Genomic DNA, 26,209 nt, shown 5'->3' with positions numbered 1-26,209 from the left:
CCATATTAAATCCCCCAAACGAGCAAAATGAACAAAAAACAACACAGTAGATTTACGTTTATTATTATATTTAGAAAATACCAGTTTTTGTTGTTGTATAATTTAATTTTGTGTATTTATCCCCAACACCTTAAAGGCCGGGTCAGTAAAAATATTGTCTGACAATAAACTGGTCCGTGGCACAAAAAAGGTTGGGGACCACTGCTCTAACACACCTAATTAGTGTTTTCAAGCAGGAAAATGACCCTAAACAGTAAAATGTTTCACAGAATTCACAAAAAAACGATCGGTCACTCAGTCAGGTGTCTTTGTTCCAATGCCAGATTTCTACTTCATGTTTTTCTCTGCAGCTTAGACTTTTTAGACAATCCCTAAAATACTTATTAGGCAGTAGATGGAGTTTAGAAGGCATGCAGCAGCCATGGTGGAAAGAAGAGGAGAGAGAGAGAGAGAGAGAGAGAGAGAGAGAGAGAGAGAGAGAGAGAGAGAGAGAGAGAGAGAGCGAGAGCTTCTATTATGCACAGAGAGGCAGCAATATGTCTCTTGCTGGAAATCAGCAGTGCTCGTCTTCCACAAGCACACACACCGTGCATACACTTTTTCAGCAAGTGCACACTCTCCCACCCCCCCCAACAGCTCTTCATTGGGGAAGTGTGTGTACTGAGTCTGTTATCCAGTGGGATCCAGCAGTGAGGAACAAAGGAGCAGGAGGAAGATTAGTCATGCATAGAATATCCCTGCACTCTGACACTGAAATGATCAGCGAGCTGTAAAAAAGAACATATTAGAAGAACAAGCTCTTTCTAGCTGCATCTGGGAGCCTGATGTGAAGAAATCCAGCAGAGGAACAATCTGAGCGGAGACACTTGCACACCTTTCAGGATTTGCTGATGTGGATTTTGTTAAGGGTCACTTCTGGGTAAGCATCCGTCCATTCTAAGACTAGAGCGTGAATACTGATGAGGGTTCCTGCATGCTCTGTTGACCTTATGAATTTCATGAACGATCGCAGTTGCTTCATACGAAGCTCTCGGAACTATGCTGCAAGATCATTTATCACCTACTGAGATCCGAAAACGATGAACTAAATCATGTTTAACACTTTGCTCTACAGTCAGTTGACTTAAATGCAATAAAGGCATGCTAGTTTGTGTCCTGATTTCTTGAATTTTGGACAATTTTTCTACCAGAATTGACTCGTAATGATTTAAATGGAAACTGACCTAAATTATTGGATCTGCAAACCATTTCTACCCTCCACTATACTCATGCATTAATTATTAATATTGTACAATTCTTCAACAAACATTAATTATACAGTATTAAGTAATAGTTATATACTAAAACCAACCTATTTAGCACATGCCATGTAGCAATATATACAATTCTAATTAATTTATGGCATATTTAATAATAAAAAAAAAAAGCATTTTCCAGAGTCTGCCTCAGTGAATTAAAATAGTCATTATAAAATTCACTAATTGATGGGTTTCTGCTCAGACTCTTAGTGTCGTATAACAAAACAAAAGCTGTGTATTAAGACATTAAGACATGGCTCATTACACATTAACTCTCTTGCCAGGCAAGACACTAGGGTTTCCCAAGGGAAACTAGGACCTCATTGAAATTCCCATTTATTTACTGTACATCTCGTAATCTGAATAAATAAACCTGAGACATGATTCTGAAAGTTTGGAAAAACTTTGCGTTGGAAGCAAATTGCACAGCATTGCACATAGAGTTCTGGTTCATTGTTTCAGTTCTTTCTGTGTATTTCAAAAGTGACTGAATCTCACATTCTACAATGTGTGCTGCGAAAGTGTGACAATTTCCTGCCTGTCAAATCCTCTAGACTGATTATAGCTGCAGTTACAAACCCCCCATTCCCAGTTATGTATTCACACTGGATTACATACACTGGAAATTGATGTTTTAAACCTTCAGAAAGAAAATAAACGAAAGAGCGAGCATGGTATTAAAGTGATCGTTCTGTCAGTTCTGTAGTCTCAGACTCTCAAGCTTTTTCTAGTGTGGGCTTGATTAGGGGGGGCTTGATCAAGTTTAAATGTTCTTTACACCTTACAGAAACACAGTATTTTCTGATTAAGATATCTATGAAAAGATATTTTATGATAAAGTTGCGTACTCTATTATATGGCCAGTTAAGTGTATGGTTTGATGCAAACGATTATTGAATTGAAAGCCTCGTATTGGCCAAGTCATACGACTTCCTATAAAAATGCTTTACTATAAAATAAAATGGTTTGAGAAATACACCAACCACGCATTATGACCAGTGACGTGAATAACACTGATTATCTCGTCTTCATGGCACCTGTTAGTGGGTGGGATATATTAGGCAGCTAATGAACATTTTGTCCTCAAAGTTGATGTGTAGGAAGAAGGAAAAATGGGCAATTTGAGCAAGTTTGACAAGGGCCAAATTGTTATAACTAGACGACTGGGTCAGAGCATCAGCAAAACTGCAGCTCTTGTTGGATGTTCCCGGTCTGCAGTGGTCAATATCTATCAGAAGTGGTCCAAAAAAAGGAACAGTCACCAGTGAGAGGGTCAATGGCGGACAAGGTTTACTGATGCACGCGGGGAGCGAAAGGCTGTCCCATGTGGTCCGATTCAACAGACGAGCTCCTGTAGCTCAACTTGCTGAAGAAGTTAATGCTGGTAATGGTCTTGGACTGTTTTGGCAGCAAAAAGGGGACCAACAAAATATTAGGCAGGTGGTCGTGATGTTATGACTAATACATGTATATGTGAATTATGCAATAATGGACAGTGATGAATGGGCCGTAGGGATGAAGTTTGTGAATATATGTTGACTCTTGCACTACAGTACCATCCCATTAATTGGTAAAGGGGTAGCTCAGTGTTTAAAATGTTGGACTTCTATTCTAAAGGTCATAAGTTCTAATCCCATCCTCTATGCTGCCACTGCTGGGCCCTTAAGCAAGGCCCTTATCCCTTAACTGCTTAGTTGTCTTAATGAGATAATTGTAAGTTGCTCTGAATAAGGATTCTAAATCCTGAAAATGTAAAAAAACACTTCCTAATTGATTTTTTTTGGAAAATCTCATACCATATTTGTAAACCGTACCTGTATTATTATTATTTTTTTTTTTATGTGGGTGTGATAGAACTAATTTTGTGTGTAATTGTTTCCAATACCTGTTAAAAAGACATTTGCTGCATGCATCACTAAAACACCATGGCAACCCCATGACTCATCCTTGGTGCTTGACCCCATGCTTGTCTGCCTGCAGCCATATTTACATAACTTATTTACATAACTCAGAGACCTGCTCTAAGCCGAAAGCCTCTGCCATCATGCGAACGAATAGAACAGATGGTTTTAAACTGAACATTTCCTTGATTTTGCCAGATTCAAAACATAAAAAAGTCAACTATTCGTGTCTTGTAAGCCAATACCATGATTAGTGATTGACCTATTAACAAATAGTAAATTATGTAAAATTCCTTCTTTATTTTTTTGTTGTTGTTTTGTAGCATGAGTAATTGAAACGCATAAAAGACACCTCAATACATGGCTTATAATTAATACATGCCAGTCCTGTCTCCAGATCAAATCTGACAACTCTATCCTAAAAGCCCTATAGTAGTAATCAAAATGTAACTAAACTTGCACAAGGCAAATGCGGTCAGTATGCACAACACTATCAATAAAAGTGTTGCCTTCATAGCTTAGAAATGTGTTTTATATACATTTCTTTTACCTTTTGATTTTGTCTGCCATTATATCATAGCACCATATATCAAGCACAAGAATTGTTAATTGTCAGTTAAATATGATGAGATGCTTGACGTTACATGGAATAGGACCCATTCAAGTTTATCCATGATTTTTCTATTTATCAGCTTCCTGTATATGCATGGCCGGGAGTGTTTGGAAATATATAAACATCCTCATGTACGAGAATGAACTGAAAAATCACAGCGATAGAACACGATGTGGGTCATCAGTGTACAGTAGGGATGGTAAGATTCACAGATTCGCATCGGTGCGAGTTTGCACTTGTTAAGAGATGCATCGTTTTTTAACATATTTGCATCAATACAAAATTATTTGTTTATAATATAATTATTACTAGACGTGCTATACTATTATTATCACAAAGTGACCAATTATTTGTGACAATATTTTATATGTAGTTTGATTTCTCCTCGCTAAACTGTTCCTTAAGTGCATTTTCTCAGCACCACTGACGTATTACATCACTACGGAGACCGAGGTGTGTCCTGAGAGTCACATAGAATAGAGATTAACATGGCAGCGGTAGAGCTGCATCTTCCTGGAGACAGAACAGGAAAATAAATCGTTTTTTTTTTTTTGCACTATAAAGGCCTGTTTGTGAAAGGACCATGCGTTAGAATTCATAAGACATTCAAGTAAAATGATGATTTGCTGTCTGACTGAACCAAAGAAAGAAAAGAATATAATTCTACCATATTGAATTGCAGAGCATCATACTTTTCCATTGCATCATATTGCATTAAATCGCATTGTGTCATATCAAATAATAATAGTGGTGAATCGTATCCTATCGCATTGGTAGCTGCTTCATAGGTATCTTTAATGTATCCTATTGCTGGCTATGCATTTAGATGCCAATCGCATCAGCCTCGGTTTTAGATATGCACATCCCTAATGTACAGCTTTCTCGGCATCATTACCTTTTCTAAAGCATGGGATTGGTAGTGGTTGAAAGGTCTGTCTGCTCTGAAAACAAGTTCGCCTTAACAGGCAGAACTCAGTACAGATATCAAGAGATTAGCCTCACCACAAGCTTGCCATTCTTGAGCAAGACGACAGAATAACAATAAGAATTTGCATTGTGTGAAGTGAGTTGTGATTGCAGACATATTGTTTTCATTAGCGATCAAGTGATTTTGAGCAGGAATAGGTGCTCGCATGGGGGGTAACAGGGACCTCAGGTTATGCCAGGCATGACAAAACTTACAGCTGAAAATGGTTGCAATAATAAAAAACTGTATTATTGAGTGGATTATCAAAGCCGAGAGTGATACAGTTTTTCTCAGTTGCTTTGGAGCATTTCTCAAATCATTCTTAATATTTGCAAACCAGTACGTGCATTCTCGAAACAATTAGTACAAACAGCACAAATCATTGGATTTCTTGCAAAAGCCTGCACTTTTTTCAAAATCCTCAGTTCATCTCTTAAAACTAAGTAGTACATGTCATTCCCATCAGAATGAAAAATCACTTCCTCATTGTTCACAAACAAAATCATCAAAATGTTTAGGCATGTTGTCAGTATAATGGTGCACAGTTTCAGAATTTCTTGACTATGGTTTGACTATAAACTATGGTTTGGATCACAGTGGCTGAAAATTCACAAAATTTGGCTTCCTTCTGTTTGGTATCTATGAATTTTAATTATTTGATTGCATATTTGATTTATATTGATTGCAAAAGACCGGACAGGATTTACACTTTTACTGTTCTTATAAAGAACATATTTACTTTTAATCACCACATTATCTGTGTAAAGCTGCTTTGAGACAATGTTCATTGTTAAAAACGCAATACAAATAAAAATGAATTACATTGAATTGTATTATACAAGTGTTCGTTTGTTTCTTAGTTGTTCATCAATTTTCAGAATTTATAATTTTTTGTTTTGCTCTGTCTGTATACACTCTCCAATTGAAGGTTCATGAGATTCACCTTTGACCTGTTTTAGAGAACCAGTTGATTATTGGTTGATCTGATGCCATACACTCGCCTTCATTGTCACATTCAAGATTCATCTGCACAATTTATCAATTCAAATCACATTTACGAAATAAAGTTTAAAAGAACTTTTAGATGACAGATGATGACAACTAACCATTTTGCATTTAATGACTTATGCAATGAACCGATGCTGAGATGTTTTGGGGGTTAAAACTATTCAGGTGAAACCAGTATAATATATTTTGATCATCATGACATAAACAACTGATAATGTAGGAAACAACAGACACTTGTACATAATCAAATAAATGCATGTACACAAGCATTCGCAATTTGATCAAAGCAACAAGAACTGTTTTTCTTTTGATGAGTACAAATGACTAACTGATGTAGAGGTTGAACAAGTAGTTTTGAGTTTCATTTCTGATCTGAGAAACGCTCCAAAGCAACTGAGAAAAACTATAATATACTGTTATCTGTTTTTAATTTACTTTAATCCTAAATTGGTTTGGTCATTTGAAATATTTACCAAGGAGCTGATTCCTGACTAATTGAATATGATTCATACTATTGCCACATTACTGGCCCGAATGCCAAATTCAAAGGTTCTGTCTTCCATTAATATTACATTGCAAGACCATGACCTTGTCACTGACTTTCTGCCAAAACACTGACAAAAAGCAGACAAGGTAATTTAGCTGGGCATATAAATAATTCATTTTGTCTCATGAGAGTGCAATACACCATGCTAGGTTTGAAAGGGAATATGGAGTTGTTGTTTTTCTCCCCCACCTCACATGTAACCAAATGACTAGCAAGTATCACTAGCTGTATACTAGCTTACATCTAACCTGCTTTAAAACAATACACCTGGGTTAATAGGTGAAAAATCAGAAAAGAAAATATTAGCTGATTGTGCGCAATAAAAACCAAAGAAAGTTGGCCAGTACTGTTGTAAAAGTATGAATCATATTCAGGTAGGATGTGGGTCTAAAACAGGAATCAGCTACTAGCTAAAAGATTTCAAATGATCAAACCAATAAAAGAAGTAAAGTAAATGTAAAACCTTTTTTTGTTTTAATAATCAACTCAGTAATACAGTTTATTATCATTGCAATTATTTCCAGCTGTAGGTTTTGTCCCTGGTGGTCTAGTGGTTAGGATGCGGCGCTCTCACCGCTACAGCCCGGGTTCGATCCCCGGTCAGGGAACCTACCCCAGCCATTAGGGTTGCACAAGCCAGTGCTCTAGTGCCGGCCCCAAACACGGATAAATGTGGGGGGTTGCGTTAGAAGGGGCATCCAGCATAAAAACATGTGCCAAATCAAACATGGGGATCATGAATACGGATGATCTGATGTGGTGACCCCTAATGGGAGAAGCCAAAAGAAAGTTTTAGGTTTTGTCAAGCCGGCATAACCTGAGGTTTCAGTTACCCATGTTCCTGCTCAAAATCACTTGATTGTGACTGGAAACAGTCTGCTATCACAAATCTCTTTACACAACCTGAACTCTTATTGTTACTCTGCCATGTCTTGCTCAGGAATGATATGCTTGTGGTGATGCTCATGCCGTGTTGCCTTTATTGAGTTCTTCATAATATTTGCGAATATAAAGGGGAACTTGTCTAATCCGTGCCCGTCGTTGTCACGGTTTTCAGATCATACAGCCATTTCAAGGCCCATTATGCCTTATATTAGAAGAGGGGAAAAATTATTGAAAGAATGACATTGCCATTGTCAGGATCCTCTGGGCACAAGGTGTTCCTGACCCCTGTTCTGCTCTGCTTCTGCATTGTCTGCATTTGGGTCCTCCCTTCCATCTATCCAGTCTCCACTCACCCATTCACCTGTGTTTCCTGACAGACACAGATCTTTATTTTTTAAATAAAGAATCATTGTCAGTACCTCCTTCTGGGAGTCGCCTTTCAGTCTGTTGAATTTAAACAAGTGTAAACTAAGAAGCAAACTGACTGACCCTCACTTACATAAAACCTTTGTCAGTAAGTCAGTTACAACCCAATTTGGCAAACTTAAAAAAAAATAAGAAGCAGCTCTTATTTATGCCTCTCATTAGAGGTCATTGATATTACAAGCATATGGCTGTTTTGCCTGCAGCTTATGTATTGGGCATTGAACTATACATGGGTTGTTCTCATTGTACTGTAAGTCTCATTGAATTTATTGATTTCTTAACATTATGAAATCATAAATGAGGTGAACCGTGGCAAATATTATTATAATATAATACATTTTGGAAGAATGTAGCATTTTAGCCCCCTGGCCCCCAATCAAGTTAGATTTTTGGCCCTTCATAGGAAAAGGTTTGGGTACTTCTGGTCTAAAAGGACTATTGAATGCTTGCGTGAATACCAAGATGGCGCGTCAAGCATTTCACTGCTTGACGTACTCTGTATGTATGTGTATGTGACTTTAACTTGAACTTGAACTTGCCTGACTTACACTGTATTGCCAAAAGTTTATGGACAGATGGCTTTTTGAGCATTACATTCCACATTTAGCCTTAATTTGCTCTTATATTTCCCTCCACTCTTCTGGAAAGATGTTCCACTAGCTTGTGGAGATTTGCGTTCATCAGCCACAAGGGTGTTAGTCAAGTCAAACACTGCGGTAGGTGAGGAGGCCTGAGGTGCAGTCAGTGTTCCAATTCACCCCAAAGGTGTTAAATAGGGTTGAGGTCAAAACTCTAACGAAGGAGATCTTCCACTCCAACCCATGCAAAGCATATCTTAATGGAGTTTGATTTGTACACAGTGGCATTGTCATGCTTGAACAGGTTTAGGTCCCCAAGTTCAAGTTAAGGGAAAATTTCATACTACCACATCTAAATACACCATATGCAACTGTGTTCCTTCAGCTTTGCGATATCAGTTTTTCCCAAAGAGACATATTTCTGGGAACGTCAAGTGTCCCAATACGTTTGTCCATATAGTGTACCTATTAGAAATGCCATGGGTCATTTATTTTCCCTCAGTCTTGTCGGCACACAATATTCATGCAAACTATAGAAACAATTGTGTAAAATGTAAACATTCCAATTAATACAAACAAACTGCAGAGAAAAGATAACTTGCTAAATATGTTTAAAGAATTGTTTTGTGTTTTTTAAAGGAAAATGGTGGACCTACATTTTAATATTTAACAGTATAGACTTGGAAGAAGGATAAGGATCAATGAGCAGAGGGATTTAACACCAGTCTGTTCATTCACAACAAGAACACAATCTGTAGTGACAAATCATTAGCCACATCTTGGGTCTGTGGAGCTATTCGATGCTTCATTTGTTCAAAAACCCAATTGTCCACAATGCTTTAGGTGAATTGCCTAATTGTTAGTGTCAGAAATATATTTAAAAAAGCACGAACAAGTAGAACCTTGTAGCACCTTGGTCTTCGACAGAGGACAAATTCTTAGTTACTGTACTGAACTTTTTCTGGTATCAGTATTTTAATTTATTTTAACTTAACTTTTTACTTTCACTCATTAAATTTTTTACACAGATATATGTACTATGTAATATTGAATCTATTTGGGGACATGAATATTTTTTCTTTTCATGGTGCACCGTTTTCAGCCCATCAACCTATTTCTTTCATTGCTAAGATTTTTTAACCTACCACAGATGTACCATTTCCTGGCAGTCACACACCACAGACTTAGGCTAGCCTGTGTCTAACAACAAGCAAGGCAGAAGGCAACAAGAAGTATGGGGTTAACGTGGATGAGACAGAGGGAGTCAGTGATGACTGTGACATGTGAACAGAGACATTCAGAATCAGAAGGAGCTTCATTGTCAAGTGTGTTTGCACACATTTGTTTTGGTGACAGAGGCTTCCAGTTGCACATTTTTGAATGTGAAATAAAAAAAAAAGCAAAATAAATTTTTTTGTAATTGCACAATTTTTTTCAAAAAAATATATAAAGAGTATTATTGCACAAAGTACAGATTTAGATTAGAAAAAGTGGTATTGCACATATGTTTTGTTTTATTGCATATTTGGGAGAGCATTTAAGTGTTAATGAAGTAGATTGGCTGGGGAAGAAACTTTTCTTGTGCCTGGCTATCTTGGTACTTGGTAAACGGCGTCTGCCATTTGGCTTGGATGTGAGGGATCCAGGGTGATTTTTGAAGCCCTATTTCACACTCTGGATGTTTACAGTTCCTGTAGAGTGGGCAGGGGAGCAACAATAATCCTTTCAATTGTTTCAGTTGTCCTCTGTTGTCTTATGATGTCGGATATTGTATCTGAGACCAAACCAGAAGGTTATTGAAGTGCACAGGACAGATTTGATGATGGCTGAGTAGAACTGTTTGAGCAACTCCTGTGGCAGGTTAAAGTTCCTCAGCTGGCATAGAAAGTACATCCTCTTTTGGACCTTTTAAACAATGGAGGCAGTCAGGCAATTCACACAGTTCAAGTGATCTGTTAAAGATCTGTGAAAAGATGGATGCCGGCTGGTCTGCACAGGTTCTTAGACAGGCCGGTGAAACTCCATCTGGTCCTGGTGCTTTCCTTCTTTTTTGTTTCTTGAAGACCTGATGCACATCATCTTCACTGATCTGAAATACAGGAGGGGGGCTGCTTTAAGTGGTGATGATTGAGTGGTGAGATGGTCAGGATGGGTAAGGTGTGAAACCGGGAGTTTTAAATCTACAGTAATACTCAGTTAGGTCATCAACCAGTTGTTGATTCCCTACAGAGCTGGGGGATGGTGTCTTGTAGCTTGTGATGTCTCTTAGGCCTTTTCACACTGAAGCAGGGTTGTTGGCTGAAAACTGATTTTCCACCTTTTTAGAGTAGCTCCTCTTTGCCAATCTAATCTTCTCTGTTAGTGTGTTCCTGGTCTGATTATACAAGATACTGTCTCCATTCCTGTAGGCATCCTCTTTGTCCTGACGAAGCTTTCTGAGTCTTGCTGTGAGCCATGGATTATCGTTATTGTATGTTAAATGAGTCCTGGTAGGAATGCCTATATCCTCACAGAAACTGATAGAGTCTGTGAGATCATCCAAATTAAAGGCAGCAGCTTCAAAAACACTCCAATCAGATCAGTGCACTCAATACAGGCTTGTAATCTCTGCTCAGTTTCATTGGTCCATCTTTTTTGCAGTCCTTACTACAGGTTTAGCAGATTTATGTTTTTGCCTGTATGTAGGGAGAAGATGAACCAATAGAGTCCTAAAGCAGCTCTGCAGATGGAGCGATATGCATCCTTTATTGTGCTGTAGCAGTGGTCCAAAATGTTTTTGTGTCTGGTAGGGCATGTAATATGCTATTTGAATTTTGAAAGTTTCTATGTAAGGTTTGTTTTATGGAAGTCCCTGAGAACGATTAAAGCAGAGTCCCGGGGTTTTACTCAGAGTCTGCGATTGCTGTTGCAGCACTGCGTTCACACACGCTTTCGGAGAAACGTAAACATTTAACAGAATGAACGAGGTAAACCCCCGTGGTGAGAAGAAAGGCTTACATTCGATGATCTGTACACCACCATTCATTAATGTAGAAGCTTGTCCCACCGCCTCCCCGCCCATTCTGTGTCACGGTCCGCTCTGAACAGCTGGAAGTCAGGCAGATGTAACACGCTCTCCGGAATGGCTTCATTCAACCAGGTTTCAATGAAACACAGAGCAGCAAAGTAAAAAAAAAAGTCCTTGTTTGACCGGGAGAGCATGATAATCTTTTTTGTTAGCTAGAGAGTGGAGATGCTAGGCAACGCAGTTCTAAAGCTGCGCTGTCGGAGCCTGACCAACGCGCCAGCTTGATTTCCACGCTTAAAAAAACGGGTCTTAAAGCGTTTGAAGAGCGCCGCCGCTCTGCCAACTACACTGTCCAGCAAAACGTTTTCAGAAACGCCTGAAAACATTTATTAGATAACAAAATTTGAAATTCTTTTGTATTAATATAATAATATGATGTGAGGTCCAGTTACCAGCATGACGCTAAAACAGGCAGTATAATGGCTACTTTTTACTTAAGTACATGTCAGAGCCCAAACTTCTTTACTTTAACTTGAGTGAAAAAATGTAGGCAGTACTTTTTACCAGAGTCTTTTAAAACATAGGTATCTGTCTTTCTACTTGTGTAAAGGATGTGTGTACTTTTGCCATCTCTAGTCTCAGTGGTCTTAGTGGTAGCTCTATTTTACTGTGTACCGTATCAACAGTATATTGCTGAGATGGCAATAAAATCTTACTTTACATGACTTGACATAAGTTAAGTTCTAAAAACCATGTGCTCCCACTAGGCCACAATCCATCCAGCCACACCTGGACCTTTAAACCTTTCTCAAGTCCTGCAGAGGGTGCACATCTCAAAACAAATCAGTCAATTCACAATAAAATCAATTATATTTAACAGCAAATTAGTGGCTTTTATACAATCTGGAAGCTCAATGCCAATAAACAACCAATGGTCAAAACAACAGAAGTGACAATTTAGCCCATAGAGAAATCCCAAAGGCAACACCATAAAAGCACAGCAAGGATCACACATCATACAGATAATAATAAAGATCATGGTATCAGACTCATACAAGACGTGACATGAGGTATGGGATTTTTAGAGGGCAATTTGCACTTTGAGGTTTTGGGATGAGAACCAGACCATCTGTCCAGTTTGGAGCTAAGAATGAGGTCATTCGTCTGTAGAGTCTTTTTGTTGTCTAATTGCTCTTTGGAGATAAATGTGTGTACCATCTTCCAGGTTTGTTTAATTGTTGCTTATCCACTTGCCAACTGCCAGTACCTTAAATGGTTCTCACGGAAACGGTGCGAGTACGAGCATGGGGCTGCTCACGATTTAACTCAACCTCCTCCGGCTCAGTCATAGCTTCCGCTCCGCCAGGAGCCTGGGTAGGTTGGGTAATATGCGCAGCGCCTCCTGGAGGTGCTTCTCTTTCAGGTAAGACCTGTTGTGCCCCGAGTGTCTTATATAGTGCCGCTTTGACTACCTTCTTGCTAGCAGTCCGACAAAGGGACACATTAAAAAAAGTCAGCAATCAAGAGGAGATCATCCTTCCTACACCCATCAAATACCTCTAATGAAGGACACAAAGTGAATGTGATTAAATCAAATGCCATTATACCGCAATCCGATACACGAAGACACACGAAATATAAGATATCCCGGACGAGCCCCCAAATCTGTTACGACCCAGTCTTGGGTTAGGCCGGACAGAGTATTTAGCTCAGGATTCAAAAGAATGGATCTTATAAATTGACAACCCAAACACACCACAAACCATAAACACACACAAAAAGGTTTGCTACACAGGTGCTGGTATATTGTAACACAGAAATATATGTACACAGACTCACAGGCTTGTCTTCAGGGTGGGCCAAGGCCAAAACAATAAACAAAAAGGACTGTTTTGGGAAAGCTACCCTTCCTGAAAATAAAGAAAAGGAAAACACAAACAGCTTCCCTAACTCCCTGCTACAAAAACAAAGACAAAACAATCCCTCACCCAAAGTAAATGGCAGCCACACCCCTAATGCCAGTGAAATAAATATGTACAGTGCCCAAAGATATTACAATATAGTACAAAATAAATATATACAAACAACAGTAGTCCAAGGGGCTAAACAGGCTCAAAGTCAGTAAACAGGCAGAGGTCAAAATCACAAACATCAACAACCAAGCTATACCCCGAACACCAAAACAAACAGTCAGAACGCCACTACAACAACTCTCTCCGATTGCTTCACTCCTCTCTCCTTAAATAGGAAACAGGTGGATGATGTCATCGTGAAGGAGGTGGGATCAGCCAGGGTAGGGCAGGCCTCAAACTCTGGAGTGGATCGGACCTGCACACAAAGCACACATACAGAACACCAGTATGGACATGGGGCTACCTAGGGTTGTAACACCAGCATCTGAGTGTTTGAGAGTATTCTGACACATTCTGTCCAAATAAGGTACTGAATCCTGAATTGGTTTTAAGGATTTTTCTAATCTCTGGACTCTTTGTCTCCAAACTTAGTGATTAGACTGTGATTAGCAACCTCATGAAAGAAAACCACGAGTAAAATCCATTATTAATCAATTACATATTCATATTCGATGTGACTTTAAATAGGATGGTGTTGGAGAAGGTGTTTGTCATTGTGGAACTAGTTTTCTACTCATTTCTGCAGTGGAAAAATTCACTGGTTCACTTCGTCTGTGTGAGCAGTAGCCGATCAGAACGGCTTGCATTTTAGAGCTCGTATGCGGCAAGACACTACTGTAACCAGGAAGCTGGTGATGTGAAACTTTTCACACTCTTCTTGTTTTGCTGCACTTTTGTATCAGTCCATAAAATGTCACCAGCACAGCACTAAGTGTGTGTAAGTGTGTGTTCAGAGAAAAAGAATATTACAGTACCAACTCAGAATCAGCAGAATCCTGACTTGCTAAAATGCATGTACTTGGTCCTATAATTAGCATCACTAACAAAACATTAGTTTGCCATTTGAGCCATATGTGTGGTGCTGACCAAAAATACCAGAATATCTGAATATGAACTGAAACTGAGCACAGTGGGGCATTTGCACCTCACTTTCTGTGTTTTTTGATGTGCCAGGCATTCTTTTCTTTTTCTATCTATCTATCTATCTATCTATCTATCTATCTATCTATCTATCTATCTATCTATCTATCTATCTATCTATCTATCTATCTATCTATCTATATCTATTTTATTATTATTTTATTTTTATCAAATAGAAATAACATTTGCATATTGACTTATTATTATGGTATAAGTAATTACAAGGCTACAAAAGATATTACATCTTAAAATTTCTAATATTGGGATACATGTAGTTTTTCTTATGGGCAAATTGCTATGATATTAGGGTCTTGATAGAATAGCCTTTATTTGTCACATATACATTACAGCACAGTGAAATTTGTTCTTCGCATATCCCAGCTTGCTCGGAAACTGGGGTCAGAGCATTCCTGGAGCACAGAGGGTTAAGGGCCTTGCTCAAGGGCCCAAGAGTGACAGCTTGCCAATACCGGGGCTTGAACCCCCCGACCTTCCGAGTGGTAACCCAGCACCTTAACCACTGAGCTACCACTCCTCGATGCAGGCTAGACCAGGCATCAGGAACCAGGAGTAAAACAGAATGTCGTTTTTTGATCTTGAATATACAAATACAAGAAATTAAGAAATGACAATGCAGGAAACTAATAAATTAACTGAGTCGTGCTGCACCTGAAGCGTAGCTAGGAGCATGGGAAACTCAGGCGGTTGTAAGAGTGGTAGGTAGTTTGGATGATCTATGGTACATAAACTGTAGATCTGACCGCCAATGAAGGGGAAGAGGGACATTATAAAGGGGACGGGTAAATGGAGGACAGGTTTAGGTGATTAGTAGGAGGGAGAGGCTGAGCAAGAGTGATGAGCGTTGGAGGGAGGCGTGACTGGTGTCTCTTTGACACTTTACCTCTGAGTATCTATTTTATGATTGTTGGGATTGTATTCTAATGTTTGTAGAAATATGACATTGCAGTCAGAAGGTACAGCTATTCTAGGACATTAATGCAGTGGTTGAATATTTACTGAGCTTTAATAGCTAGAAAATTTGCCCATTATTTTTAATATATATATTAATATATATTTGTTAGCCAACTCTTGGCATGCTTACATACCAAATGTAAGTGTGTATGTGTTGATCAAACGCTCAGATAAATTTTTAAAAATTGGGATTTCAAAAAAATTTAGTCTGACAGCCTGCTTTTTTCTTTGTCCTATGCAAACTTTTGTATCGCAACAGTTCTGCTCATCACGTCCTTTAAAACCCCATGCACCAACACTGTCCTGTGGAGCAGCAGAGGCACTTGAAATATTACACAATGCGGTGCCAGCTCGCCCTGGGGTGGTTTGTTCTGCAGAGAACGACAGTCTAAAATAGAAATATATAAATACACTGAGAGAATGAAGATGAAGACTATATGGATCACAATCCAGCAAGTTCAAACTTTCTTTCGGCTTCTCCCGTTAGGGGTCGCCATAGCGGATCCTCCGCACGTTTGATTTGGCACATGTTTTACGCTGGATGCCCTTCCTAACGCAACCCTCCCCAATTTATCCGGGCTTGGGACCGGCACTGAGAGTGGCTGGTGATGGTTCCCTGACCGGGGATCGAACCCGGGTCGCAGCGGTGAGAGCGCTGCATCTTAACCACTAGACCACCAGGGGACCTCACAATCCAGCAAGTTCAACTGACCAAAAAACAGCCTCAGTGAACACTCAAGGTATTATTTCAGTTCAAAAATTAATTCAGAAAATAGGCAAAAATATATAAACAGACAATACCAAAAAACAGCTGTGCACTGTATACTCTTAACGCTATTTAGAAAGAACTATTTGTAGTGCATACTTAGGGTAAGAAAGATTGAGATTATTATGAGATAGTTTGCTTTTATTTCGGTCCCCTGGTGGTCTAGTGGTTAAGATGCAGCACTCTCACTGTTGCGACCCGGGTTCGATCCCCGGTCAGGGAACCATCCCCAGCCCTTATACCTCAGCTGTAAGTTGTTCTGAATAAGTGCATGTGCCAAAATGCCACAATGAAAATGAAATGAATACTATCGTATGGATTGGACCATAGGACCTTTTTGGGATGTTTGGGATCAGTTTATCTTGAAGTAAAGAAAAATACCCATTTGTTTGAGGTGACAATTTAATTTTTAGCAATTGCTGTGGGTTTTTTGTAAATCCATACCTAATCATAACATTATTTATATAATGACTGCAGTGTTATTAAGACGAATAATGTAGGCTTTTTAAAGAACCAGCTGGCTTTGTATCATTGCCATAATTCAGTCCTCTGCTTAGTCTGAGGTCAGATATAGATCACCAGTGGCTTGCTGTATTTCCGTAACAAGCTATAATTCAGTGTTTGACCGGAGATGGCTTTTGATTACACCAAAAACACATTAAAAAAAAATCTCTTGATAATGGGCATTCGCCAAGGATATTCATCAAACTGTAGAATCTCTATTCTTCCTCGCTGGCTTGCACCTTGTAATGGAAAGTTATGTGGGTTACTGAAGTGCATTAAGTGCTGCTTGTAACTCAAAATTGTTGCCAGGTAATGTGCACAAAAAACCCCAACTGTGGCTTGAGTGGTCATGGTGGGTTTTTGCCCAATTTCCACAGTTGCATGAAAACTAACTTTTACTTTTTAGCTCACCAAAATCAAAAAAAGGAGTTTGTTTGTCATTTTACAGAAAAGAGACTTTACTCCTACTATACCAATAATTTAGTTTTGGCCAATTCCCACCCACAAGAAGTAAATGCTGTTAATGCTCGACTGGTCAGGGTTAGTGTTTTGGCAACAAAATGGGGACCAACACAATATTAGGCAGGTGGTCATAAAGTTATGCATGTTTGGTGGCCATAAAGTTATGCCTGGTCAGTGTATAGGTATAAATATATCCAAATTAAAATCCCCCCTGATATAAGAAGTGGTAGCTCAGTGGGTAAAGGCTCTTGGTTACTGTTTGGAAGGTTGGATGTTCATGTCCCAGTATTGCCAAGTTGCTACTCTTTGGCTCTTAACCCTCTGTGCTGATCCTGTTTAATTCTTTTTGGTACGTAGCTGGTGGTTTACTAACGACCGCCACAGGTATTTTTAGCCAACAGGGTACTGATGGTAATTGGACTACTGTTTGCCAAAGGAGGAGAAGGAGAGGAGGAAGATGTCTACAGAGACGGCAGGAAAAGGAGAAGTGTGGGAGAGTGAAGGTTTGGGTGGGCACTTTAAATGTTGGTACTATGACTGGTAAAGGGAGAGAGATGGCTGAAATGATGGAGAGGAGAAAGGTACATATGTTTTGTGTTCAGGAGACCAAGTGGAAAGGGAGTAAGGCCAGAAACATTGGAGGTGTTTAAACTGTTCTATCATGGTGTGGATGGAAAGAGAAATGGTGTAGGGGTGATCCTGAAGGAAGAGTACAGTAGGAGTGTAGTGGAGGTGAAGAGAGTTTCTGATAGGGTAATGAACGTGAAGCTGGAAATTGAAGGGGTGAGGATAAATGTCATCAGTGCTTGTGCTCCACAAGTGGGCTGTGAGATGGAGGAGAAGAAGAAATTCTGGCGTAAGTGGTAGAAGGTGTACCTAGGAATAAAAGATTGGTGATTAAAGCAGACTTAAATGGGCATGTAGGTGAAGGGAACAGATGTGATGAGGAGGTGATGGGTAGGTATGGATTTAAGAAGGGGAATGTGAAAGGGCAGATGGTGGGAGATTTTTCTAAAAGGATTGAAATGGCAGTGGTAAACACTTATTTTAAGAAGAAGGAGGATCATAGGGTGATGTATAAGAGTGGAGGAAGGTGCACACAGGTAGACTATGTTCTATGTAGGAGATGCAACCTGAAGGAGATTGGAGACTGTAAGAAGAGGATGAGAGTAAGGCCTGAAAGAAGAATAAGATGGTGGAAACTAAAGGAGGAAGACTGTAGTATAAGATTCAGGGAATAGGTCAGACAGGGGCTCGGTGGTGCTGAAGAGGTGCTGGATGATTGGGCAACTACTGCAGAAGTGATAAGGGAGACAGCTAAAAAGGTACTTGGTGTGACATCTGGAAATAGAAAGGAAGACAAAGAGACGTGGTGGTGGAATGAGAAAGTGCAGGACAGCATAAGAAGAAAAAAAGGTTGGCAAAACAGAACTGGGATCGACAGATTGATGAGAAAAGTAGGCAGGAGTACAAGGAGATGCAGCAGCAGGTAAAGAGGGATGTGGCGAAAGCCAAGGAAAAGGCATATGAGGAGCTGTATGAGAGGTTGGACACTAAGGAGGGAGAAAAGGATTTATACCGATTGGCCAGGCAGAGAGACCGAGACTGGGAAGGATGTGCTGAAGGGTGGAGGGGGTATTTTAAACAGCTGATGAATAAGGAAAATTGAGAGAGAAAAGGTTGGATGATATGGAGTTGGTAAAGCAGGAAGTGGATAGGATTTGTAAGGAGGAAGTGAGAGCAGCGATTAAGAGGATGAAGAGTGGAAAGTCGGTTGGACCAGATAACATACCGGTAAGCATGGAGATGTTTAGAAGAGATGGCAGTGGAGTTTTTAAACCAGATTGTTTAACAAGATTTTGGAAGGTGAGAAGATGCCTGAGGAATGGAGAAGGAGTGTGCTGGTACCGGTTTTTAAGAATAAGGAAGTTGGGCAGACCTGCAGTAACTAGAACTGAAAGAAACCTAGAGAGGAACCAGACTTAGTCCTTACCTGGGTTCTTAACTGGCAGCTTGGCGATACTGAAGCTTAAACCCCTGACCTTTCAAGCAGATACCCCAGAGCTACCACTTCCCATTATAGGGGGATACTAATAAGGATACACTTCTTGATTACACATGTATTTTCTCTATATAAAGCCTTTGTTGTGACAATGTTCACTGTTAAAAGTGATCTACTTTACTTGAAAGTCTCTTCTTATGAATTAAGAAGAGACTTTACTTGAAAGTCTCTTCTTAATTCATAAGAGGTAAAATGATGAACGAAATCCTCTAAAAGGGGCAAGACCTTAGATGTTTTATTTAAAAACATTGCTGGAAAGTTTGATCTTTGTCAGCTGTCAGACTGATAAATCTACAATGAACAACATTACATTTTTCTCCTGCTTCAATGCCTTTATATTCTTGCTCTTGGCTAAGGTACTAGTAGAGAATAGCACATACTGGCACTCAGCCAAGTGTCCCATATATTGAATACAATGATGTCATTAATAATTAAGTTCCTCCTTTTTTTAATGAATAAAGCTTACAGGTCTCCCAGGGCTCCCTTATATTACTGACAACGATTTTCCCCACATTCACAATATATGTCGGTTGTTGCAAAGCAAGTTGTCTTTAGTTGCCACATTTGTAGTACGTTTTTGTGGTAAAACCAAAGCTAAGTCATTTTCCATTACCATTCATTCATATTTAATTTAAAAAATCTTTAACAAGCTCTGTTGACTTTTTTTTTTATGGCATAGAAACCTTGGATGCTTGTCTTTTTTTGCTAATGAAAACTACTGTCTGAATAACATTTCCTGCACTCCACCAGATTGTTATAAAGACATGGGCTGAGTGGATGGCCCTCAGTGTTACCCGATACAAGGTTTAACGAGAGGCTGGTCATGTGCTTGGATTACCAACCACGGAGAGAATTGATAGAGGGGGGTCTCTTTCAAGCGTGATCTCTCAACCCAATAGTCTCATGCCTTGAATTACAGCAGGGAACTGAATACATTTTTAGATGAGATGAGTTTCGGAGTTTCAAATGGGGACTGATCTCTTTGTGGCATGTGAAAGCATTTGCACATTTTGAGGTACCCCCTAGACACATGGTATTGTGTGCTTATTGTATGATTAACTGCATTCATTGAAAAAAGATTGAATATAAAATGTAAGATAGAAACTAGAAACAAAACTATAAAAGAAACTCGTGATGCAGTATTACAATAAATTCTGCTGTCAATCAATCAATTCACCCCCTCTTTTGTTGATCTCATAAACATTAAAACACAGCTATCTGATTAGAAGCATGGAACTGCAGTTAGAGAAACAGGAAGTTATTCTGCCTTCCAAAAACTGATTAGCAGGCATGTGGTTGAGCGGTTTTACATAGACATATCATGAGTTGCTCTTTACAAAGGGTTCTGTTTTTCCCACTGTTTTCTTGCAGTACACTTAGTCGAATTTGCTCAGAAAGCCAGTGTTCCCATATAGTTCTACTTTCACAGTACAGTCTTCCAGAAAAGGTTTAACTATGCCCTGAGGAACATGATGAAAGGTCTGGGTTGGTAAACACTCAACGCTCGCCATTTCTGCCGCCTATATGTTAAATCTTAAACGTTTTTGGCAGCTATTTTACTTATCACATGTACATTACAGCACAGTAAAATTCTTTCTTTGCATATCCCAATTATGTTAAAATGAGTCAGAGTGCAAAGCTAGTCAAGATACAGTATCCCTTGAGCAAGGAGGGTGGAAGGCCCTGCTCAAGGGGCTTAAGTGTGGAAGCTTGGCAATACTGGGGGTTGAACCTCTGATATGCAGATCAGTAACAAATAGCTTTAACAACTGAGCTACCACTTTCCCATTTTGATGATGATTTCAAGAAGGATTTGGTTACTTGTGCCTAAGCTCTATGTTCTTCATTACTTACCATCATTGGTGGACAGAAACGAGGTTAATTTAATTTGTCACTGTATTTAAGTTGCTTTTTCACGTATCTGTATCTTTCTGAAGTGTTACCATTTAAGTTGATTTTTCCTTTAGCTTCACTACATTTCAAAGTCAAATATCTAACTTTTTACGGACAGGACAGGACAGGATTAGAAATTAGTTTATTCGATGGACAGTGCATGTAGGATGTTTTGGGGACAAAGTGAGAGAGGCCCGATTGAGGTGGTTTGGACATGTGCAGAGGATGCACATTTGATTTCTGTTTCTGTTTTTGCGGCGCACACTTCTGGGCTCACGGCTCAAACAGATAACAGAATATCTAAGTGCACATCGTTCCCAAACTTTAGAACGTGAACAAGTCATTGTTTACATTTTAAGACTACTGTTCCTCTAGCACCTGTGCCCTGCTAGGGTGGCTGCCCAACCTCAGTTATCCTGCCTGTCTGGGGGGCGCCACCCTACTCTCCCGACCTACTGATATCACAGCTCTGCCGATCCGTCTCAGACCTCCGCAGAGGTCGCTTGGGGCAGCCACTTGGAGGCTTGCTCCACGCTTCATCTGGCCTTTCCCAAACTTTAAGGTGTTTAAGGTGTTCTACCCATTGCCTATCCACCTCAAGTCTCGCTGTGTCCACCGCAATTTGTAACCAGTTAGAGTCAGGAGGTCCTTTTATCATTTATTAGTTTTCAAATGTTCTGCTTGCTGTTGAGTTGATGCTGAACTGGAAGTTTGCTGGAAGTTTTTATGCACATATAAATAAAAAGGAGCAACTAATTTCACAAAATATAGTTGTAAGTAAAATTCTCAACAAAAAAAGGAAATACTTCAGTAAAGTACAGATTTAAGTATAGTAATGAATTATATTTATTTTGTTACTGTCTACCACTGTCTAAGTATATAGTTAACCAGTGTAGTATAACATAATAGGTAGCAACACAGACCAACAATCCTCTGTAAAATGTTTGTTGCTATTGAACACCAGGCCTCCTCACCTAACTTACATCAGTACCTGTCTTTACAAACACCTATGTGGTTGACTGAGCACAATTCTCCTCAGGAACACTCCAACATCTAGTGGAACATCTTCCCAGAAGAGTGGAGGTTATTGTAAGAGTAAATCGGCACTAAATGTTGGATGATATGTTTAAAAAAGCACATACAAATCTTGGCCAGGTGGTCCCAAACTTTTGTCGATATAGTGTAGTATGGAAATATTTTTTTTTGCTAGAAATTTATTTTAAAATGACATATTATTGAACACAGTAAACAATCATGAGTAAAATTTTCATGGATACATTTCCTTTTATCATTTAGGTTTTGTTGCATTTTCTTTGCATAACATCGTGAAGAGAAATCAAAGAAATCAGAACATTTTATGACAAATACATTAACCTAATTCTTTTTTGCCACAGTGGGAGCTGAGTTGGGAGCTGAACTAGCTGAGATACTGCATCTGGACCTGGCCCTGGTTCTGGGAGAAGGCAGAGGTGGATACCATGATCCCTGGACTACTGGACAAATTGTAGCACCAGAGAACCCCTTAAATTTGTTTTTTTCAGGTTACGCTACATTTTAAAACAAATTAAATGACAGCATGGGATATAAAGCATAAATATATATGAATGTAATTATAAAATGTATCGAAATATATATTTTGTGGCCTGTACATTCATTAGCTGCAATCTTTTGCCGCATTTTTCTGCCCTGCCTTAACTTCCTGTTTCTTCCTTTGCACTTCCTTGAACAGAATAAAAAGATCAGTCAGTCAGCCACATTTATTTATAAAACATTGACTCTTGAATACAATTAAATGCTGTACAAAGTATTAAAGAATCACACAAACAAGCAAACAGACAAAGAAACATTAAATAGGGACTTTAAACTGAATCAAAATATAAAACTAGTAAATAAGTAAATGATTCAAAATGACACAAAATCTAGATTCACATCGATTCATTGACGACCATGTGGACTGGCAAATCATCCCAGAGCCGAGGTCCAGCAACCGAGAATGTCTTGCTCTGTCACTCTGTTTTTAATTGTGACTTGCACTAAGGAAAACTAAAGAATTTATCACAGGTATTGAAGTTAAAAATGTCTTCAACTTGGCAATACATTTTACTTGGCTTCTACGATGTAATTATTTTGTTTATCAAAATGTAAAGCTGAATCAAATCTGGACCAACCAGATTACTAAATTAAACTTGCAGTAATTGATAATTAATGATACATAGAACTAAACCTATTAACATTCATTGGGGTCCAAAAATCTAAGAAAACATTTAAATATTACATAAATTATTTTTTAAAACAGGATAATTTTTCTGGATCATGTTTACGTATAACTTCTTTTTTGCTAATACTATTTATACCTTATCATATTACTGACCTGTTGTCAATAAACCTAATTAGTTGCAAAATGTTTCTACAACTGTTTAATTTTTAATAACACTTCCAGAATTTTGTTGCCCCGTCACAACTTTTTTGAGATGTGTTGCAGATGTCAGTCTTTCAAAATAGGTTCACACAAAAATCTCTCAACCATTATAATATAAACATATGTATGGAATATGGGAATTTAGATGGTGTTAATATACTCTGTATCTTTGTGTCTAGGTATCTTGTCCACTGATCCAAACTGGGTGAAGAAAAAGGGCATGGCTGTGTATCCTGACTTGGGCTTGTTGGTTCTTCTACTGCTACAGATCACAGCTCCTGTATGCCATAGCCAAGGTTGTCCACAAGTCTGTAACTGTGTACCCCAGAGAAAGTCTGTGAATTGTCAGAACAAGTACCTGAATTCTTTTCCCAATGGAATTCCAACTGACACAAGGTTTCTAGACCTGAGTAGAAATAAGTTGCGTTGGGTGGAGCACAGTGACTTGGAAGCCTACAAACATTTGGAGGACTTAGATCTCAGTGAGAATCTCATCAGTGTGCTTGAGCCCAATGCTTTTTCCAGCTTACTAAAGCTTCGTGTGTTACGCCTGCGTGCCAACCATTTGAAATTGGTACCAATGGGTGCCTTCTCACATCTTGCCAATCTCACAGTTTTGGATTTGAGTGGAAATAAATTAGTTATATTAGTGGATTTTACTTTCCAAGATCTGCAGAGGCTCCAAAAATTAGAGGTGGGTGACAACGATTTGGTATATATATCGAACAAGGCATTCCTGGGCTTGACTGGCCTAAGGGAACTTACGATTGAAAGGTGCAACCTGACCTCTATCTCAGGACAGGCTCTTTCATATCTCCGTGGTTTGGGGTCCCTACGACTACGCTACCTCAATATTGCCTCATTCGAAGAACAGACCTTTCATAAGCTGGGTGGCCTGCGGGGTCTAGAGATTGACCACTGGCCATTTTTAGAGTACATTTCTCCTTACAGTTTCCAAGGCCTCAATTTATCATGGCTTTTCATTACCAACACCAACATTACCACAGTTCCAACTGGTGCCCTGCGCAACCTTGTCCATTTAGGCAGTCTGAATCTCTCGCACAACCCCATTTCTGTTCTTGAGTCTTGGGCATTGCGTGATTTGGTCAATTTAAAGGACTTGCACCTTGTGGGAACCCAGTTGATGTGTGTGCAACCTTATGGCCTTGGAGGTCTGCAGCAAATACGTTTACTTAACCTGTCCAACAACAGGCTAGTAACACTAGAAGAAGGATCTTTTCACTCTGTGAACACTCTGGAAATGCTTCGGGTTGATGGCAACCCTCTGTTCTGTGACTGTCGACTGCTATGGGTCTTGCAGCGTCGCAAGACCCTTAACTTTGACGGCAAGTACCCAGTTTGTGCTGGACCTGTTGAGGTGCAAGGTAAAGCCTTGGGTGCCTTTTCAGACTCAGCGCTTCTTGAACACTTTACATGCCAACGACCAAAAATACGCAACCGAAAGCTACAGCAGCTCTCAGCACGTGAGGGGCAGGCTGCATCATTTTTCTGCCAAGCAGACGGAGAACCGACTCCAACAATTTTCTGGATTTCACCTCAGCGACGTCGCATCACTACAAGAAGCACTGGTCGTCTCATAGTGTTACCAGAGGGCACGTTAAAAATTCACTTTGTTCAAGTAACAGATAGTGGAACGTACATATGCATTGCAAGCAACGCAGGTGGCAATGACACTTACTTTGCCACATTGACTGTAAGTGGGGTTGCCTTGGATGCAGGTCTTTTGGTGAATCGCACCTATTCTGGTGACCTCAATGACACTAATCTGAATGACACGCATGTCTTCCTAAAGTTCACCTTAGACCTCAAGACAATTTTGATCTCTACAGCAATGGGCTGTATAACATTTTTGGGAGTAGTCATCTTCTGCTTCTTGCTTCTCTTTGTCTGGAGTCGTGGACGTGGGCAGCACAAAAACAATTTTTCAGTGGAGTACTCCTTTAGAAAGGTGGACGGCCCAGCAGCCAGCGGGGGCCAAGGCGGTGCTCGAAAATTCAATATGAAAATGATATAAAGGTATAAATTAAAAGGTGTTCATCTCCCATACTCATATACACCATTAGGTAACAAGGTGTATTCGATGTATGTGATGTTTTGGTATTTTTTAAAAATGTATGTTTTATATACAGTTTGTCTACCATTAGCACAACATTATGAAATCTAATTAATACCAGCAATACATTTATGACCTGACTTCCTAAGACCTCAAATAAAGAGTTAATATGTGTGCATTTCGCTGAATCGTTTGTCCTTCTTGTTAAGGGTTGTTGCAGGTGATTACTAGGAATATTTAAAGTAATATCACATGCAAAAATAATAATAATTGCAATATACAATATACAATCATTGTATGCTAGCTAAATTACAATTATATAATTAATTTATCAAAATCAGAATCAGAAATCAGAATCAGAAATAGTTTTATTACCAAGTATGTTTACACACACAAGGAATTTGACTTGGAGACAGGAGCTTCCAGTGCAGGAGAAAGTACAGTGATAATATAACAAAATAGTAAAACAAACAATTAAATAATGCTGTATAAATTAATGTACAGATGTTATTTACAAATGTGCAGTTTAGAAATGAACCATTGGATTATATGTATAAATGTGTCAGTTATGATGGACAATGTGTAGTTATGAATATTTTAATTGTTCAGGCTGAGAATAGCCTGTGGGAAAAAACTGTTGTTGTGCCTGGCTGTTCTGGTGGATGGTGCTCTGTAGCGCCGATTTTTTTCTTACCCGTTTTCTCCACTCTGGATGAGTGAAGATCTTGGAGATTGGGCAGTGGGGCACCTATAATCCATTTAGCAGTCCTAACC

The 26,209-nt window shown here is 39.2% G+C and overlaps 1 protein-coding gene across 2 annotated transcripts; it reads left to right on the top strand.

Moving 5' to 3' along the window:
- The first annotated feature begins 497 nt into the window (after positions 1 to 497).
- Positions 498 to 25,611, top strand: lingo3a (leucine rich repeat and Ig domain containing 3a). 2 transcript variants are annotated; one of them, XM_083558167.1, is made up of 3 exons: positions 620 to 919; positions 22,337 to 22,411; positions 23,541 to 25,611. In XM_083558167.1, the coding sequence occupies exon 3, from the start codon at positions 23,582 to 23,584 to the stop codon at positions 25,394 to 25,396; it is 1,815 nt and encodes a 604-aa protein (XP_083414293.1). In that variant the 5' UTR covers positions 620 to 919; positions 22,337 to 22,411; positions 23,541 to 23,581; the 3' UTR covers positions 25,397 to 25,611. The 2 variants fall into 2 exon arrangements, with proteins under 2 accessions (XP_083414294.1, XP_083414293.1); XM_083558168.1 differs by lacking the exon at positions 22,337 to 22,411 and having other exon boundaries at positions 498 to 919.
- Positions 25,612 to 26,209: the final 598 nt, after the last annotated feature.

This window comes from Silurus aristotelis, assembly GCF_946808225.1.
Source record: "Silurus aristotelis genome assembly, chromosome: 13".
Taxonomy (NCBI): domain Eukaryota; kingdom Metazoa; phylum Chordata; class Actinopteri; order Siluriformes; family Siluridae; genus Silurus; species Silurus aristotelis.
Note: the sequence above shows the minus strand (reverse complement) of the source record. Positions and strands in the feature narration are given on the sequence as shown.

Excerpts from the sequence above, each read along its gene's own strand:
- lingo3a (XM_083558168.1), top strand. The coding sequence starts at position 23,582 with ATGGCTGTGTATCCTGACTTGGGCTTGTTGGTTCTTCTACTGCTACAG.